This window comes from Struthio camelus, chromosome 5 (assembly GCF_040807025.1).
Source record: "Struthio camelus isolate bStrCam1 chromosome 5, bStrCam1.hap1, whole genome shotgun sequence".
Taxonomy (NCBI): Eukaryota; Metazoa; Chordata; class Aves; order Struthioniformes; family Struthionidae; genus Struthio; species Struthio camelus.
Window position 1 is genome coordinate 5,560,496 of NC_090946.1, and position 17,359 is coordinate 5,577,854.

At 62.6% G+C, this 17,359-nt stretch overlaps 1 protein-coding gene across 1 annotated transcript; it reads left to right on the forward strand.

Moving 5' to 3' along the window:
- The first annotated feature begins 8,231 nt into the window (after positions 1–8,231).
- Positions 8,232–12,721, forward strand: LOC138067341 (scavenger receptor cysteine-rich domain-containing protein SCART1-like). Its single transcript, XM_068944089.1, has 9 exons — positions 8,232–8,344; positions 8,893–9,213; positions 9,388–9,702; positions 9,846–10,154; positions 10,404–10,718; positions 11,209–11,526; positions 11,613–11,825; positions 12,191–12,404; positions 12,715–12,721. The coding sequence occupies exons 1-9, from the start codon at positions 8,278–8,280 to the stop codon at positions 12,719–12,721; spliced, it is 2,079 nt and encodes a 692-aa protein (XP_068800190.1). The 5' UTR covers positions 8,232–8,277.
- Positions 12,722–17,359: the final 4,638 nt, after the last annotated feature.

The window sequence follows — 17,359 nt, forward strand, 5'->3', positions numbered from 1 at the left end:
GGTCAGAGAGGCCTGTAAGTCATGGCTGGGCTGAACAGCTTGGCCAGCACAGCCAGGCATGAGCAAAGGTCCCCTTGGCTCCCAAAGCCACCCCCACGATTACCGCAGATGCTGCACTGGCTGCCCTTCCAGGCACTGTGTTGGAGAGAAACGAGGGTGCGGGGTTGGGGTCATGGCTCATTCACCAGACACACACCAGGAGTGTCATTGTCCCATGTCCCCGCTGCAGTCAGTGTGGAGAAAGGGGCCCTGTAGAGTGGGAGGTAGGACGCAGGTCCAGGCTGGGCTGAAGCGCCCCGGGCGCTGTCTCCCTCTGCCCTCCCCGCTCTGTACCTCCCCCTGGACTTGCAGGGAGCAGCATCTGGCAGCTCAGCAGTGGCATTGCCCACCCCAGGCCTATGCCACTCAGGGTAAAGAAGCCCTTTGTCTCTCTGCACGGCCTGGAAGGCCTTGGAGAGGCCAGGGCTTTCCAGAGCCTTTTCTCTTGTGCTGAGGAGTAAGTGCATCTCTACAGGGCCAACAGCATGCCACAACTCACTTTGCCCTGCACTGGGCCTTGTCTTCACAGCATCACAGAATGGTTGAGGTTGGCAGGGACCTCTGGAGATCATCGAGTCCAACTCCCCTGCTCAAGCACGGTCACCTCCAGCCCATTGCCCACGACCCTCTCCACACACCGCTGCAATAACTCCAAGCAGGGACACTCCACAACCTCGCGGGGCAACCTGCTTCGTCAGTGCTCTGGCACCCTCACACCAAACAAGTTTTTCCTCCTCTCCAGATGAAACTTCCTCTGTTTCAGTTTGTGCCCATTGCCTCGTGTCCTCTCAGTGGACACCTCTGACAAGAGCCTGGCCCCATCCTCTTGATGGGATTCATAACCACCTATAAGATCCCCCCTCAGTCTTCCGCTCTCCGTGCTGAACAGCCCCAGACCAGAACTGCACACAGCACCCCCATGCTGCACCCGCTAAGGAGCACGTGGGGCCTCCCCAGGCATGAGTTGAGGGCAAGGATCACCTCCCTCGACCTCCGGCCAACACTCTAATGCAGCCCTGCACACCGTTGGCCTTCTTGGCCATTGGGGTCAGCTTGTTCTCCACCAGGCCTCCCTGCTCCTTCTATGCACACCTGCTTCCCACTACCTCAGCCCCCAGCCTGTACCGGTGCTGGGGGTTGTCCCTCCCGGGCTGCAGGCCTCTGCACTTCCCTTCACTCAACTTCAAGACGCTCCCCTCTGCCCATCGCTCCAGCCTGGCCAGCTCCCGCAGAATGGCACCTCTGCCCTCTGGCCTAGCAGCCACTCCTCCCACCTTTGGCTCATCAGCAAACTTGCTGCCAGCGCCCTCTCTCCCTTCCTCCAAGTCACTGAGCAATAACTTGAACTGTACTGCACCCACTCTTCACCCCTGCGGCACACCACGAGGGGATACACGCTGATCCACCTCAACTCTGTCCCGCTCTGCACAACCCTCTGAGCTCTGCCATACAGCCAGCTTTCAAGACACCACCCTCTCTGCTCCTCTCACCCACACTTCCTCAGCTTCCCTATGAGGATGTGAGGCGAGACAGGGTCCAAAGCCTTTCGCTAGTCAAGGGACACAGCATCCACTGCTCTCTCCTCATCTACCCAGCCTGGCGTCTCATCACAGAACGCTCTCCGGTTGCTTAAGCAGGATTTCTCCCCCATTCACTCCATGCTCACTGCTCTGGATCACTTCCTTAGCTGCCAAATGCTTGGAAATGGTGTCCAGGATGAGCTGCTCCATCACCTTTCCAGGCCTCGAGGTGAGGTTGCCCGACCTGCAGTTCCCTGCACCCCGCTTCTTGCCCGGTGGGAAGACTCACTCCAGTCCGACATTTGCTTTCTTCCAGGCCTCAGGCACCTTCCGTGATCGCTAAGCCCATCCTCCTCCAGCAAGGCCAAGTCTGCCTTTCGCCAGGCTTTCTCCCTGCTCTCCAGCACCCGGGAGTCCCGAGGTAAAGACCACTCTTGCCAGTAAAGACTGCACCAAAGGCCGCACTCAGCATCTCTGCCTTTTCTGTCTCCTCTGGCACCACCACCCTTGCCCCGTTCACCAGCAGGCCCACCGTTTCCCTACTCCTCCTTTTGTCACCCAGCTATTTTAAGAAGCCCTCCGTGTTGTCCTTCACATCCGTCGCCACATTAAACTCCCAGTGGGCCTTGGCCTTCCAAGACCCACCCCTGCCTCCTTGCACAACCTCCCTTTCTTCCTCCCAGGTTGCCTCAAGCTGCCTCCACACCAGCCCTTCTTCACGTTTGGCGAGTTCTCCCAAGCAAAGCCAAGCTGGGAAACTGACGTCGTGTGGCATTGCAGTGCTGGAAGAGTGGTTCCAGTGATGAGCAGCTCCTACCACATCTGGCTTTATTTGCAACTGGCTTTGCTTCTTGTTGGCTTACAGTACAAACAGCAGTGCAGAGCACACGTGGTGAGGGAGCTCCTTAGGCCTCTCTCACAGAATCACAAAATCACAGAATTGTTGAGGTTGGACTAGATGATCTCCAGAGGTCCCTTCCAACCTCCCTGCTCAAGCAGGGTCCTCTAGACCATATTGCCCAGGATCACATCCAGACGGGTTTTGAAGATCTCCAGGGAAGGAGACTCCACTACCTCTCTGGGCAACCTGTGCCAGTGCTCACTCACCCTCACAGCAAAAAAGGTTCTTCCTCTTCTTCAGATGCAACTGCCTGTGGTTCAGTTTCTGCCCCTTGCCTCTTCTCCTGTCACTGGGCACCACAGAGAAGAGACTGGCCTCATCCTCTTCACACTCCCCCTTCAGATACTTGCACACGTTGATGAGATCCCCTCTCAGTCTTCTCTTCTCCAGGCTCAACAGGCCCAGCTCTCACAGCCTTTCTGCAGAGGACACATGCTCCAGTCCCCTCATCCTCTTTGTAGCCCTCCCCTGCACTCTCGCCACTAGTGCCATGTCTCTCTTGCACTGGGCAGCCCAGAAGTGCACACAGTACTCCAGCTGAGGCCTCCTCAGGGCTGAGGAGACGGGCAGGATCACCTCCCTCCACCTGCTGCCAACACTCTTCCTCATGCAACCCCAGCATACCCTTGGCCCCCTTGGCCACAAGCCCACATTGCTGCCTCATGCTTCACTTGTTGTCCACCAGCACTCCCAGCTCCCTCTCTGCACACCTGCTTTCCAGCAGGTCAACCCCCAGCCTCTACTGGTGCCTGGGCTTATTCCTCCCGAGGTGCAGCACCCTGCACTTGCCTGGGTCGAACTTCAGCAGGTTCCTCTCCGCCCAACTCTCCAGCCTGGCCACGTCCCTCTGCATGGCAGCACAGTCTTCTGGTGGGTCAGACACTCCTCCCACTTTCCTATCTTCAGCAAACTTGCTGAGGGTGCACTCTGTCCCTTCAGCCAGCTCCTCGATGAAGACATTGAACAAGACTGGAGCCAGCACTGACCCCTGGGGGACACTGCTCTCTACAGGCCTCCAACTAGACTCTGCGCCACTGACCACAGTCCTCCGAGCTCTGCCATCCAGCCAGTTCTCAAGCCACCTCACTGGCCACTCCTCCAACCCACACTTCCTCAGCTTGCCCACGAGGATGTCATGGGAGGCAGCGTCCAAAGCCTTGCTGAACTCCAGGCAGACAACAGCCACTGCTCTGCCCTCATCTCCCCAGACACTCATCCCAGCAGACAAGCCTAGCACATTGCTCAAGCATGATTTCCCTTTGCGGAATCCATGCTCACTACTCCTGATCACCTTCTTGTCCTCCACATGCTTGGTGAGGACCTCCAGGATGACCTGTCCCTTCACCTTTCCAGGGATGGAGGGGAGGCTGACAGGCCTGGCCCTTTGGGAAGACTGGCGTGACACTGGCTTTCTTCCAGTCCTCAGGCACCTCTCCTGATCTCCAGGACCTTGCCAAGATGATGGAGAGTGGCCTAGCAATTACATCCGCCAGCTCCCGCAGCACTCGTGGGTGCATCCCTTTGGGGCCCATGGATTTGCGGATGTCAAGTTTGCACAAACGAGCTCTAAGCCCATCCTCCTCCACCAAGGGAAGGTCTTCTTTTCTCCAGACTTCCCCTCTTGTCCCCAGGCTCCGCAATTCCTGAGGACTGGCCTTAGCAGTAAAGACTGAAGCAAAGGCAGCATTCAATAACTCTGCCTTCTCTCTAGCCTTCGACACCAGGGCACCCGCCCCATTCAGCGGCAGGCCCACATTTTCCCTAGGCTTCCTTTTGCTATGGATGTATTTGAAGAAGCCCTTCTTGTTGTCCTTGACATCTCTTGCCAGATTTAATTCCAACTGGGCCTTAGCCTTCCTTCTCGCATCCCTGCACATTCTGACAACGTCCCTATAGTCCTCCCAAGTGGCCTGTCCCCTTTGCCACATTCTGTAGACTTCCTTCTTCTGTTGGAGTTTGGCCAGGAGGTCCTTGCTCATCCACGCTGGTCTCCTGCCCGCTTTGCTCGACTTCTTCCTCAGAGGGATGCACCGATCTTGAGTCTGGAGGAGGTGATGCTTGAATATTAACCAGCTTTCTTGGACCCCTCGTCCTTCTAGGGCCCTACCCCATGACAGTCCCCTAAGTAGGTCCCTCAAGAGGCCAAAGTTAGCTCTCCTCAAGTCCAGCATCGCAATCCTACTCATTGCCCTGCTCCCTCCTCACAGGATCCTGAACTCCACCATCTCATGGTCACTGCAGCCAAGGCTGCCCCCAACCTGCACATCTCCAACTAGACCTTCTTGGTTTGTTAGTACAAGGTCTAGCATTGCACCTCTCCTTGTTGGCATCTCCACCACCTGGGTCAAGAAGTTCTCCTCAATGCTCTGCAGGAACCTCCTGGACTCTTTGTGCCTAGCTGTGCTGTCTTCCCAGCAGATGTCAGGGTGCTTGAAGTCTCCCATGAGAACTAGGGCCTGTGATCGTGAGGCTACTGCCAGCTGTCTGTAGAAGGCCTCAGCGACAACTTCCTCCTGATCAGGTGGCCTGTAGTAAACCCCCACAGCAGTGTCACCCATGCTAGCCTGCCCTTTAAGCCTTACCCATAGGCTCGCAACTTGCTCTTCATCCACCCCCCACCCCAGGCAGAGCGCCATACATTCTAGTTGCTCCCTCACATAAAGGGCAACTCCACCACCTCGCCTTCCTGGCCTGTCTTGCCTAAAAAGCACAGAGCCGCCCATGACAGCATTCCAGTCACGTGAACTATCCCACCATGTCTCTGTAACCGCAATGAGATCATGGTCCTGCAACCGCACACAGATCTCTAACTCTTCCTGTTTATTCCCCATACTGCATGCATTGGTATACAGGCGTTTCAGAGAGCCAGTCAAGCACGCAGGCTTCCCAGGAGAGGTGCAAGAAGATCCTCCATAGCCATGTTCCATGCTGTCTCCCCTGGCTGTATGCACCCGCTGGAGGCATCCTGACTCGAGCGGTGTTTTACTGACTCCCCTGCCACTATACCACTCCCCTTCCCCCATCTCGCCTAGTTTAAAGCCCTCCTTACCAGGCTGGCCAATTTGTTGGCAAAGACGCGCGTGCCCCGCTTGGTAAGGTGGATCCCGTCGCTCCCCATCAGCTGTTGATCTTCAAACAGGGTCCCATGGTCATAGAAACCAAAGCCCTGTTGCCAACACCAGCGGCGCAGCCAGTTGTTAACTTGGAAAACTCGTCTACTCCTCCTCCCATCCTTTCCTCTCACAGGCAAGATTGAGGAGAAAACGACCTGGGCTCCGAGATCTTTCACCACCATTCCCAGAGCTCTGAAGTCCCATTTGATGGTTTCCAATTTGCCTTTTGTGTCGTTAGCGCCCACATGGCAGAGCAGCAGAGGGTAGTAGTCCGATGCACGGACAAGCCTTGGCAGCCTTTCCATGACGTGTCTTCTTCGAGCCCCTGGCAGGCAGCAAACCTCTCTGGACAAGAGGTCAGGTCGGCAGATAGGTGCCTCTGTCCCCTGCAGCAGGCAGTCACCCACAACAATCACTCGCCGCTTCTTCCGGGGGTTCCTGCACGGCACAGGCTCTGCCAGGCCAGTTGCCTCCCTTGGAGCCATGCCCAGCTCCTCCTCAGCTTGGAGGGCGCTCAACTTGTTCTTCAAGGGTACGTCTTGAGGAGGAGCAAGAGCCTTTCTGCTTTTATGAGAGGTCACCAGCTTCCAGCCCTCTTCAACAGCGATATGATGCACCTTTACACACGGTACAGAGCCCTCCGACAACTCCGCTGCACTGGGGGTGGGGGGTGGGGGGGGGGAACTCCTGGAGCTGCACAGTCTCCGAGAATACCCTGTCAATCTCCTGCTCATCCTCTCCGATGCTACGCAGCCTACTAACTTCCTCCCGTAACTCCTTTATCTGGCAATGCAACTGGTCAACCACAGCACACCTCATGCAGGAGAGCTGACTGTCAGCCCAGGCCTCACGGAGAGGCCCCAGGCACTCCCTGCAGCCTGACACCTGCAGAGCTGCATCTGCTGTCTGAGGGTCTGTCGGGGTTGAAGCCTCAGACACAGCCGATGCAGCACCTCCAGCAGCCACTGGGGAACGTGCTCTGCAGCGTGTCATGACCGTGCCTGGGGAAGGACACACCACTGTGCAAACTAGAGAGGTGCCTTTGCCTTCTGGCACCCTTCTGCACAAACTGCTGCACAAACTGCTGCATCTGCTCACTGCCTCTGGGGGCTGTGCTCTGGGAGCTGTGCCCTAGGCCTGGCTCTTATATAGGCCTCTGCCTAGCAGTGACTCACAAGGGTGCTTGACCCACCCAGTCAGGAGCCACCTGAAACAAAAGCCCCAACTCCCTCTGACCAGGCCAGCCCAGAGAGCTTGTTAGCAGCAGCCCCACCTAGCTAGAACTTCCCAGGAGAAGTTCAGTCAAGGCCCCCTGCAGGAGTCCTTGCCTAGCACTCCCTTCCTGCTAGCAGCAAGCACTGTCTAGTTCCTCGGGGGTCCCCAGAAAGCCTCCACAACTTCCAACAAGGCCCACAAAAGGCCAAGGCAGAGCCCAGACACTGCTGCGCAAACTGCTGCGTCTGTTCACTGCCTCTGTTGGCTGGCTCCATCCTCATGCACTACTGAACCCTCCTCTCCTGCCTCAGCCCTTTCCCAAAGTGCAGCGGCCCAGGAGCGGCCGTGTTGGCAAAGCTCATCCTCACTTCCTCCTCCTCTACAGGCCCTTTTCCACTGGAGCTCAGTCCACCTTAGCCACACCACCCTCTGGAGAGGCTATCCCCAGACCTGCTGCAGCAGTCCCCTTCACCCGCACGGTCAAGGGCACTGCCACCACTCTCCCATGACCCTCACCTTTGTCCCCAGAGCTCCCAGCTTGCTCTCAATTTGCTCGACATCTCCCTCGCAGCCTCACCCCAAAGAGGTACCCATACGCAAAAGCAGAACATTATCTCTGTCAGAAATGCAGCTGGCTGAGCAGAAGCAACTGGCAAGATGCTGCCTGATGACAGGATCCCACAGACACGTGTGCTGGGGCAGGAGCGCAGCGGCTCCACCTCACGCTGCCCCACATCGGTAAGTGGGCTGCCACAGCCACTTCCAGGCGGGGGCTGGTGTGCAGTGGGCTGGGAGCCACCTCCTTCCTGGCTCCGTGCTGCGTGGGGCGAGCACGGCTCCTGCGGGGGCTCGTGGGTTGCAGGCCACACACCTGCAAGCAGCACAGGCGGTTTCTAGCCTAGAGGCAGCCCCAGGGCGTGTCCTGTGTGGAGGGCCACAGAGCGAAGGTCCCTCAGGATTTCCCCCTCACCGGTGCCAGAGGACAGACCCACAGCACAAAGGAGCCTGCAGCACATGCTGTCCCCCAGCAGAGCAGGGTCCCTGTCGATGCAGGGCTCTTGTCAGAATCCCCAGAACAGCAGGGCCAGACCCAGCCTCATGCAAGCACAGCCGTGGAAGGGCCCGCACACCCTGCACCCGCTGCAGGCACCAAGGTGAGGAGCCCTGCTCAGCCCATCCGGATCCCCACAAGGATGGCTGGGCAAGCGCCCACCCACTGGTGAGGCGTGCGTGATGCCAGAAGTGGTGCCGATCCGCATATATGGGCATGTATGGGGATGGGGAAGGTTATTGGAGGCTGGGGCTCCGTCAGATGGGAGATAACCCTCCTGATAACGCCTCAAAAGGTGCCTGCTGCGTTGATTGGCTCCCCTGGCAGCGGGGCCTGTGCCTCTGCCTATATATTGCCCTCCCCGCTGCAGGGGGCTCGTGGTGGCCCGGGAGGCAAGCAGGAGCTGGGGGCTGCTCTGCGGGGCAGGAGGCGAGCGGGATGGCCACCACCAGCCAGCTGCCCACCAGGGCACTGGGGCTGCTGCTGTGCATGCAGCTGTGCAGGGGTGAGTGCCTGCGCGTTCTCTGGGGCTGGGGTCGCCTGCCCTCATGCCCAGAGTGGGAGGTAGCCCTGGGGCTCAGGTGGCTACCATGGGCTGAGTTGGGTCACCACAGGGATGTGCGTGCCTGGCTCAGGTGGGCTTGCTCGTGAGACTGGTGGAGTCATCTCACTAGGGCAGCCTTTGAGGGCTCACAGAGCCTGGGCTGTGCTGGGGATGGGTCTTCTACTGATGCAGCTGAATGCTGGGCAAACGTGGCGGGATACATTCCCTGCCCTGTCCCCCTTGCATTGGGTGCCAGGTGTTGAAGGGCTGGGTATGGCCCTGCCTTTCTTCAAAGTGGGTGTCCTGCAGTGCCCAGGGCTTTTCCACCCACACGGCTATCCCTCGTGCCAAGGGGTGGGCTCGGAGCAGGGAGTGGAGACGGGAGAGCAAGGGACAGCCGTGGGACACAGCCACCTGGGACAGGTGGACAGGGCAGGTTGTGATGGGCCCACGGGGTGCAACAATGGAGCTCAGTGCCCTCCTTTCTGCTCCCGCATGGGCACCCACAGGCACCGGGGAGCTGCGGCTGGTGGACGGAGGCAGCCGCTGCGAGGGCCGCGTGGAGGTGAAGCACGAGGGCCAGTGGGGCGCTGTGTGCAGCTACGACTTCACCTGGGATGTCCGCGGGGCCTCTGTGGTCTGCAGGCAGCTGGGATGTGGCACTGTGGCAAGGACCTCCCCGTACACGCCGTTTGGGGCCGGGAGTGGCCGGATTTGGCTGCAACCCTTCTTCTGCAGTGGCACTGAGCCAGCACTCCACAACTGCCCACACTATGGCTGGGGCCAGCACTACTGCAACCATGACACGGACATTGGGGTGACGTGCTCAGGTGTGGGATTGGGTGACTGTGCTGGGATACAGCCCCTTGGCTGTGCCGGGCTGGGAGAGGGCATGGTTCTGTCAAGGGCCTCCCCTCTGGGGCCTCCCCAGGCAGAGATGGGGGGAGGGAGTGGGACCGGGGCACAGCACCCTCATGGCCTGCCTGCCCACATCTCTGATGCAGATGCCGTGGAGCTGAGGCTGGTGAACGGAGGTGGTCCCTGCGAGGGCAGGCTGGAGGTGAAGCTGCGGGGCCAGTGGGGAACAGTGGCAGACGGTGCCTGGGACATGGAGGACGCTGAGGTGGTGTGTCAGCAGCTGGGCTGTGGCTCAGCCCAAAGTGCCCCCGGCGTGACCCGCTTTGGGGAAGGGTCTGGACCAATTCATCTTGTACGGCCTGACTGTCGTGGTGACGAGTCTGCCCTCTGGGACTGCACAATCCCGGGATGGGGGCCGTACAATGTCACCCATGGCTGGGATGTTGGTGTGGTCTGTCAAGGTAAGACCTCTGTGGCGGCTCCGTACAGCCTTGCACCTGGGTCCAGTGGTGGCAGCAGTAAGGCTCTTGGGCAGCCCCGTCACAACCCTCCCAGTGGATCTAGAGGGACCCCCCAAGAGACCCCAGGCTCTCTGCCCCAACAGGATTTGTGCGGCTGGTCGGCGGGGACGGCGCCTGCTCGGGCCGTGTGGAGGTGAGGCAGGGCCGTGCCTGGGCCACCCTCTGCGAGGGCCATGTGGACCTCAACACCGCCCACGTCATCTGCAAGGAGCAGGGGTGCGGAGCAGCTCTGGCCGTCACCGGGGCGGCGCGCTTTGGGGCAGGAGCCGGGCCCATCTGGGACGGGGGCTTCGAGTGTGCAGGCAACGAATCCCTCCTGTCCACCTGCGCCCGACGACTGCCCCACGGCCAGCGCTGCAACCACACCAGCGACGCCGGCGTCGTCTGCTCCCGTAAGAGCACGCGGTGAGGGGCAGAGGCTGCAGATGGGGGGTGCAGGGAGATGGGAAGTGGGCACAGGGTGGTCCTGGGCAGGGATGGGCGGAGAGGCTGCGGGCTGCCTTGTGGCAGCCCCCAGGGTGCCGGCAGGCAGAGGGGTCGGGGCAGGCAGAGGGCTGCCGTGCCTGCATGCCCCCACCGTCCTATGGGGACAGCGCTCGGCACCGGGGCCCGTCGCCTCCAGCGCCCTTTCTCCATCGCAGCCTACACAGGCTTCAGGCTGGCCAACGGCAGCACGGCGTGCGCAGGGCGAGTGGAGGTGGAGGCGCAGGGCACCTGGGGTGCCCTCTGCGACGCCGGCTGGGACGAGCCCGACGCCCACGTGCTCTGCCACCACCTTGGCTGTGGCTTTGCCACCTCTGTGCCCCGCGGAGGGTCTTTTGGGGCAGGCACCGGCCCCGTGTGGCGCGACACCTTTCACTGCAGCGGCAGCGAGTCCCACCTGGCAGAGTGCCCTGCCACGGCGCTGGGCATCCCCGCCTGCTCGCCAGGCCACACTGCCGCCGTCCAGTGCTCAGGTGCGTGTGGGGCGGGCAGCAGCGGCCACGAGGGCCTCCTGGCGGGCAGGGCACCGGGCACCCCAACACTGCGGGGTCCCACTCCCCGGGTTGCCACTGCCACCAGGAGCTGTGGGGCGCAGGGCGCGTCTCGGGCAGCACGGCCATTTCAGGCCAAGGGGAGGGCTGAGGCAGGTGCAGAGCAGGAGGGAGCCCGCCTAGAGGAGGGCAGTGGCGCCGGGCTGTCCCCCTCCGTGCCGGGGGCTCCGCGGCCCCCCCGGTGCTGCCATCTGCCCCGGTGCTGCTGCAGCCACGCCAGGGAGGGATGTGGCGGGCGCTCTCTGCTCTGCCCCACCGCCCCGGCCCCGCTGGCAGCCCTCGGAGGGCTCGCCGGCCATCGACGCCGCCTCTGGGCTGGCGGGGCCGGGGGCGGGCGGGGCCCTGCGGGCAGGCCCAGCCCCCAGCGCTCCCCGCAGCCCCCTCAGGACATGTGCCCTCTCGGAGGGACCAGGTGGCGCTGAACCCCTGCGGCTGGTGGACGGGGAGAGCCGCTGCGACGGGCGCCTGGAGATGGCCCTGGGCGACGCCTGGGGCCCGGTGCTGGCCGAGCGGTGGGACGCGAGCGGCGCCACCGTGGTGTGCCGGCAGCTGCGGTGCGGCGCGGCGGAGCAGGCCTACGCCGCCCCGCTGCTGGGACCAGCGTCGAGCCGCGTGGGGCTGAGCGGGCTCCGGTGCGCAGGCACGGAGGCTCGCCTGGCCCACTGCAACGCCACGGCCGCCACGGCTGCGCCGGCGGGCCGCGCCCACCAAGCGGCCGTTGTCTGCTCGGGTGAGTGTGCCGGGAAGGGCCCCGGGGCCCTGGGGCACCGCCCGCACCAAAGGGGCTGCCCCAAGCCGGGCTGTCTCCCGCTGCAGGCAGCCGGCGCCTACGGCTGGCGAGCGGCCCCGGCCGCTGCGCCGGCAGAGTGGAGCTCTACGTCCGGGGCGCCTGGAGCAGCGTCTGCCAGGACTCGTGGCACCTGTCCGACGCCGCCGTCGTCTGCCGCCACTTGGGCTGCGGCCAGGCCCTGGCAGCGCCCGCCTCGGCCCGCTACGGCCGCGGCTCGGGGCCGCTGTGGCTGGGCGCTGGTGGCTGCTCCGGGGCCGAGGCCACGCTCTGGCACTGCCCGGCCCCGGCCCCGGCCCCGGCCCCGGCTCCGGCCCCAGGGCAGCGCGGGTGCAAGCAGGGCGCTGGCGCAGCAGCCGTCTGCTCAGGTCAGCACCGCCCTCCACCGGGGCCGGCGCCAGCGGCACTCTGGCAGCGGCCGTGGGGCCAGCCCTCCCCACTCGCCTCCCTGCCCACCTCCCAACACCCTGGGCACTGCCGGCGGGCAACGCGGCGCCTCGGCCCCGCCGACGTGGGCTCCTCTCGCTGCCTGGGGGAAGCGCTCGGGCTGGCGGGGCTGTGTGCCCGACGCCAGCTGAGCTGCCACCTCCGTGCTTGCCCCTTGCAGAGCTCACAGCCCTGCGGCTGGTGGGCGGCAGCGGCTGCGCCGGGCGCCTGCAGGTCTTCTACAACGGGACGTGGGGCAGCGTGTGCGCCAACGGCACCAGCCGCGCCACAGCCGCCGTGGTGTGCCGGCAGCTGGGCTGCGGGGCCGGGGGCAGCCTGGCGGCCGTCCCCGCAACCCCCCAGGCCGGGGGCCCCGCCTGGCTGGCCTGGGTGCAGTGCGGCGAGGGGGCCGACTCCCTCTGGCGCTGCCCCTCCGCCCCCTGGCACCCGCACCACTGCCGCTCCCCCGGGGACACCCACATCACGTGCCACGGGCAGCCTCCAGCCAACAGCGCGACTCCCACGCCAGCCCCCACCACCGCCTGCCCCGCCGGCACAGCCTGCACAGGTAGCTCTGCCCGCCCAGGCCAGCACCGTGGCCCCACGCACCCTCCCGCTCTGGCCGCTGCAGCCCAGGGCAAGGCCAGCACCTCTGGCAAGGACAGGCCTGCTGCTGGCCTGCTGCCACCCCTCCGCCCAACACAGGGCTTGACCCCAGGCCAAAGGGTGCCCTCCTTGGCCTCCCTGTCCCGGCAGCCACTCCCCTGCATCCCCCCCAGGCATCCACTCCTCCTCTGGACAATGCAGCATGCCAGAGGCTCCACGGCCTCCCTCCACCTCCACCGCCTTTCCATGTCCTCACAGGTGCCCCCAGGAACCCCCCAACACCTGCTGGGGCCATGCCACTGACCACCGTCCTCTGCATTGTCCTGGGGACCCTTCTGTGCCTGGCCCTGGGGGCCCTTGCTGTGCAGGCATGGCGCTCCATGGCTCAGCGCACAGGTGAGTCCCACCGGGGGTCTCTGCGGCTGAAGCTACCAGGACGAGGGGTCCCGGCAGAGCCAGAGAGGCCTGGGGGCTGCTTATGTCTCCTGGCACTGCCCGGCCCAGCTGCACAGGCTGGGACAGGCACAGCAGAGCAGGCCAGAAGGCCAGTGCAGAGCTAGGGCAGGACCCGGCACAACATGGGCACCACGCAGGGGCACCGCAGCCACTCCGACGATAGGGCAAAACCCATATGGGGCTGGGCCACAGGGTTATCGCGGGGAGAGCTGGTGACCTCCAGCATCCCACGCGCTGCACCCACGGCCTCGGGTTATCACTGCCCTTCATTTCCAGGCCCCCGCAGAGCTGCAGATACACTCTCAGAGGCAGAGGCCGTCTATGAGGAGCTCGACTACACCCTGACACCCGAGTACCAGCAGGTCCCCAGTGGCTCAGGTGTGTGCACCCTGGGCCTGACAGCCAGTGGCGCGTCGAGGCCCCCACGCAACCAGCTCAGCAGCCCGGCAGGGAGCCTGCCCACGTGCTGGCCACAGGGAGGGAGCTGCAGCAAGGGGGCCTCTCCTGGCCAGCGGCAGTCCTCGCTCTGCCAAGAGGACATCCTGTCCCCACTGCTGGCCAGGCCATGGGGCCACACACCCTGCCCTAACACCCCTTCTCCAGCCTCACCATCGCAGGGCTCAGGGACCAAGCTGCCCTATTACACCCAGCACAGCATGGAGGACAGCAACCCCGGGACTGCCGCAGGTACAGGGCCGGGGTGCAGGACCAGGCTGCCACGCACCCACAGGGGCAGCCCTCACACCGCAGCTGGTACCGGCACACACCTCATGCGGTGGGCAGGGCAGCACCTCCCCTTGGTCCTTTGCTGGGCCGCCTCTTGGAGTTGGGGGCCGAGTGTCAGGGCTGCTGGCTCCAGCTGAGAGCTGGCGGCCTCACAGAGCAGGCCCCAACGTGGGCATCCCCGGCACCATGGCCGATGGGGGCTGGCATCACTGGAGCCCGGGCTTGGCCTCGCTTTCACTCTCTGCTGTCTGATGCAGACGTCCCTGGCCTGACCAGGCACGAACCCCCGGATGGGTACGATGATGCCTCCACCGTGCTGGAGCCAGGAGAGGCCGCTGCTCCGGGGTCAAGTGACGGAGGTGTGTGCAAGGCTGCGGCACTGGGAGGTAAGAGGTATCGGAGATGGCATGGGCAGCGCTGCCGTGACAGAGGCCGTACTGTCCCTTTGGCAGAGCCAGCTCCCCTGCACTTTGCCGGGGAGATGGGCAGCACGGGGGCATGGAGGAAGCCCTGGCCGGGGCCTGGCATCCGGGGCACGAAGCAGCACCTGCCAGGCACTGGCCTTGCTGTCCACAGCGGGGAGACAGCCCTCCCTCAGCCCCCTAGAGCCGCCCGCAACCGCCACAGACGCCCTGGCCTCAACACACAGTGACATGGGCTACGACGACGTTGGCATTGGTAGTCCCAGGACGTCTCTCTGAGGACAGCAAGGCTGCCCCACAGCAGTCCCTGAGGACACGTGCGACACAGTAGGGCTCTGTCCCTGTGGAGCCACAGCCTGGCCATGGTGGGGATCATCCACTCAATGTACAGCCCGCTGGGGCCTGCCGAGGACTGCGGACACAGTGGGGAACTGCCTCCAGCCTCCCTCCCACGCAGCCCTTCAGCACTACCTGAGTTTCTGTACACTTCCCCTGGGACTGTCTCGCTTTGCGATTAAAAGCCCACAAGTGCTTGGAGGCTCGGCTCCAGGGCCAGTGCTCTTCTGCGAGAGCCCTCAGTCAATTGCTGCTCTGCGCCTGGTCCCTGGTGTCTGTACGCAGTGGGAAAGTGCCCCCGCTTGGGCACAGCGGCTGTTGGTTGTGCTGCATCTGGGAAAAGTGTGCCCGCGTGGGAGGTGAGCTTCCCCTGGGAGAGAGAAGGATGCCCAGCAGCTGTGAAGCGACTGTGGGCAGGCACTTGCCACCCTCGCCCCTGCCCTGGCAGAGGGCTCTGGCATGTGGGATGGAGGGAAAGTGCTGGGGTGGCGTCAGGTGCTGGCCACTGCATCACAGAATCCCAGAGCAGATGAGGTTGGCAATGACCTCTGGTGATCATTGAGTCCAACTCCCCCTGCTCAAGCAGCGCCACCTCCAGCCCATTGCCCACGACCCTCTCCACACACTGCTGCAATATCTCCAAGCAGGGACACACACTCACACAACCTTTCTGGGAAAACTGCTCCAGGGCTCCCGCACCCCCACAGGAAACAAGTTTCTCCCCCTCTCCAGACAGAACTTCCTCCCTTTCAGTTTGTGCCCATTGCCTCGCCTCCTCTCAGTGGGCCCCTCTGACAAGAGTCTGGCCCCATCCTCTTCACACCTTCCCTTCCGATATTCATACCCACCTATAAGATCCCCCCTCACTCTTCTCTTCTCCACACTGTACAGCCCCACCTCTCTCAGCCTTTCCTCCTATGACAGATGCTCCTGTCCCTTCAGCATCTTGCTAGCCCTTCCTTGGACTTGCTCCAGCAGCTCCACGTCTCTCTTGTATTGGGCAGCCCAGAACTGCACACAGCAGCCCACACGGGGCCTCCCCAGGCAAGAGCTGAGGGCAAGGATCACCTCCCTCGACCTCCGGCCAACACTGCCTAATGCAGCCCCGCACACTGTTGGCCTTCTTGGCCATCGGGCCACAGTGCTGGCTCAAGGTCTGCTTGTTCTCCACCAGGCCTCCCTGCTCCTTCTCTGCACACCTGCTTCCCACCACCTCAGCCCCCAGCCTCCACTGGTGCCGGGCGTTATTCCTCCTGGGCTGCAGGCCTCTGCACTTCCCTTCACTCAACTTCAAGATGCTCCCCTCTGCCCATCGTTCCACCCTGGCCAGCTCCCGCAGAATGGCACCTCTGCCCTCTGGCCTAGCAGCCACTCCTCCCACCTTTGGCTCATCAGCAAACTTGCTGCCAGCGCCCTCTCTCCCTTCCTCCAAGTCACTGAGCAATAACTTGAACTGTACTGCACCCACTCTTCACCCCTGGGGCACACCGCGAGGGGATACACGCTGATCCACCTCAACTCTGTCCCGCTCTGCACAACCCTCTGAGCTCTGCCATACAGCCAGCTTTCAAGACACCACCCTCTCTGCTCCTCTCACCCACACTTCCTCAGCTTCCCTATGAGGATGTGAGGCGAGACAGGGTCCAAAGCCTTTCGCTAGTCAAGGGACACAGCATCCACTGCTCTCTCCTCATCTACCCAGCCTGGCGTCTCATCACAGAACGCTCTCCGGTTGCTTAAGCAGGATTTCTCCCCCATTCACTCCATGCTCACTGCTCTGGATCACTTCCTTAGCTGCCAAATGCTTGGAAATGGTGTCCAGGATGAGCTGCTCCATCACCTTTCCAGGCCTCGAGGTGAGGTTGCCCGACCTGCAGTTCCCTGCACCCCGCTTCTTGCCCAGTGGGAAGACTCACTCCAGTCCGACATTTGCTTTCTTCCAGGCCTCAGGCACCTTCCGTGATCGCTAAGCCCATCCTCCTCCAGCAAGGCCAAGTCTGCCTTTCGCCAGGCTTTCTCCCTGCTCTCCAGCACCCGGGAGTCCCGAGGTAAAGACCACTCTTGCCAGTAAAGACTGCACCAAAGGCCGCACTCAGCCTCTCTGCCTTTTCTGTCTCCTTTGGCACCACCACCCTTGCCCCGTTCACCAGCAGGCCCACCGTTTCCCTACTCCTCCTTTTGTCACCCAGCTATTTTAAGAAGCCCTCCGTGTTGTCCTTCACATCCGTCGCCACATTAAAGTCCCAGTGGGCCTTGGCCTTCCAAGACCCACCCCTGCCTCCTTGCACAACCTCCCTTTCTTCCTCCCAGGTTGCCTCAAGCTGCCTCCACACCAGCCCTTCTTCACGTTTGGCGAGTTCTCCCAAGCAAAGCCAAGCTGGGAAACTGACGTCGTGTGGCATTGCAGTGCTGGAAGAGTGGTTCCAGTGATGAGCAGCTCCTACCACATCTGGCTTCATTTGCAACTGGCTTTGCTTCTTGTTGGCTTACAGTACAAACAGCAGTACAGAGCACACGTGGTGAGGGAGCTCCTTCGGCCTCTCTCCATCCTCATGCACTACTGAACCCTCCTCTCCTGCCTCAGCCCTTTCCCAAAGTGCAGCGGCCCAGGAGCGGCCGTGTTGGCAAAGCTCATCCTCACTTCCTCCTCCTCTACAGGCCCTTTTCCACTGGAGCTCAGTCCGCCTTAGCCACACCACCCTCTGGAGAGGCTATCCCCAGACCTGCTGCAGCAGTCCCCTTCACCCGCACGGTCAAGGGCACTGCCACCACTCTCCCGTGACCCTCACCTTTGTCCCCAGAGC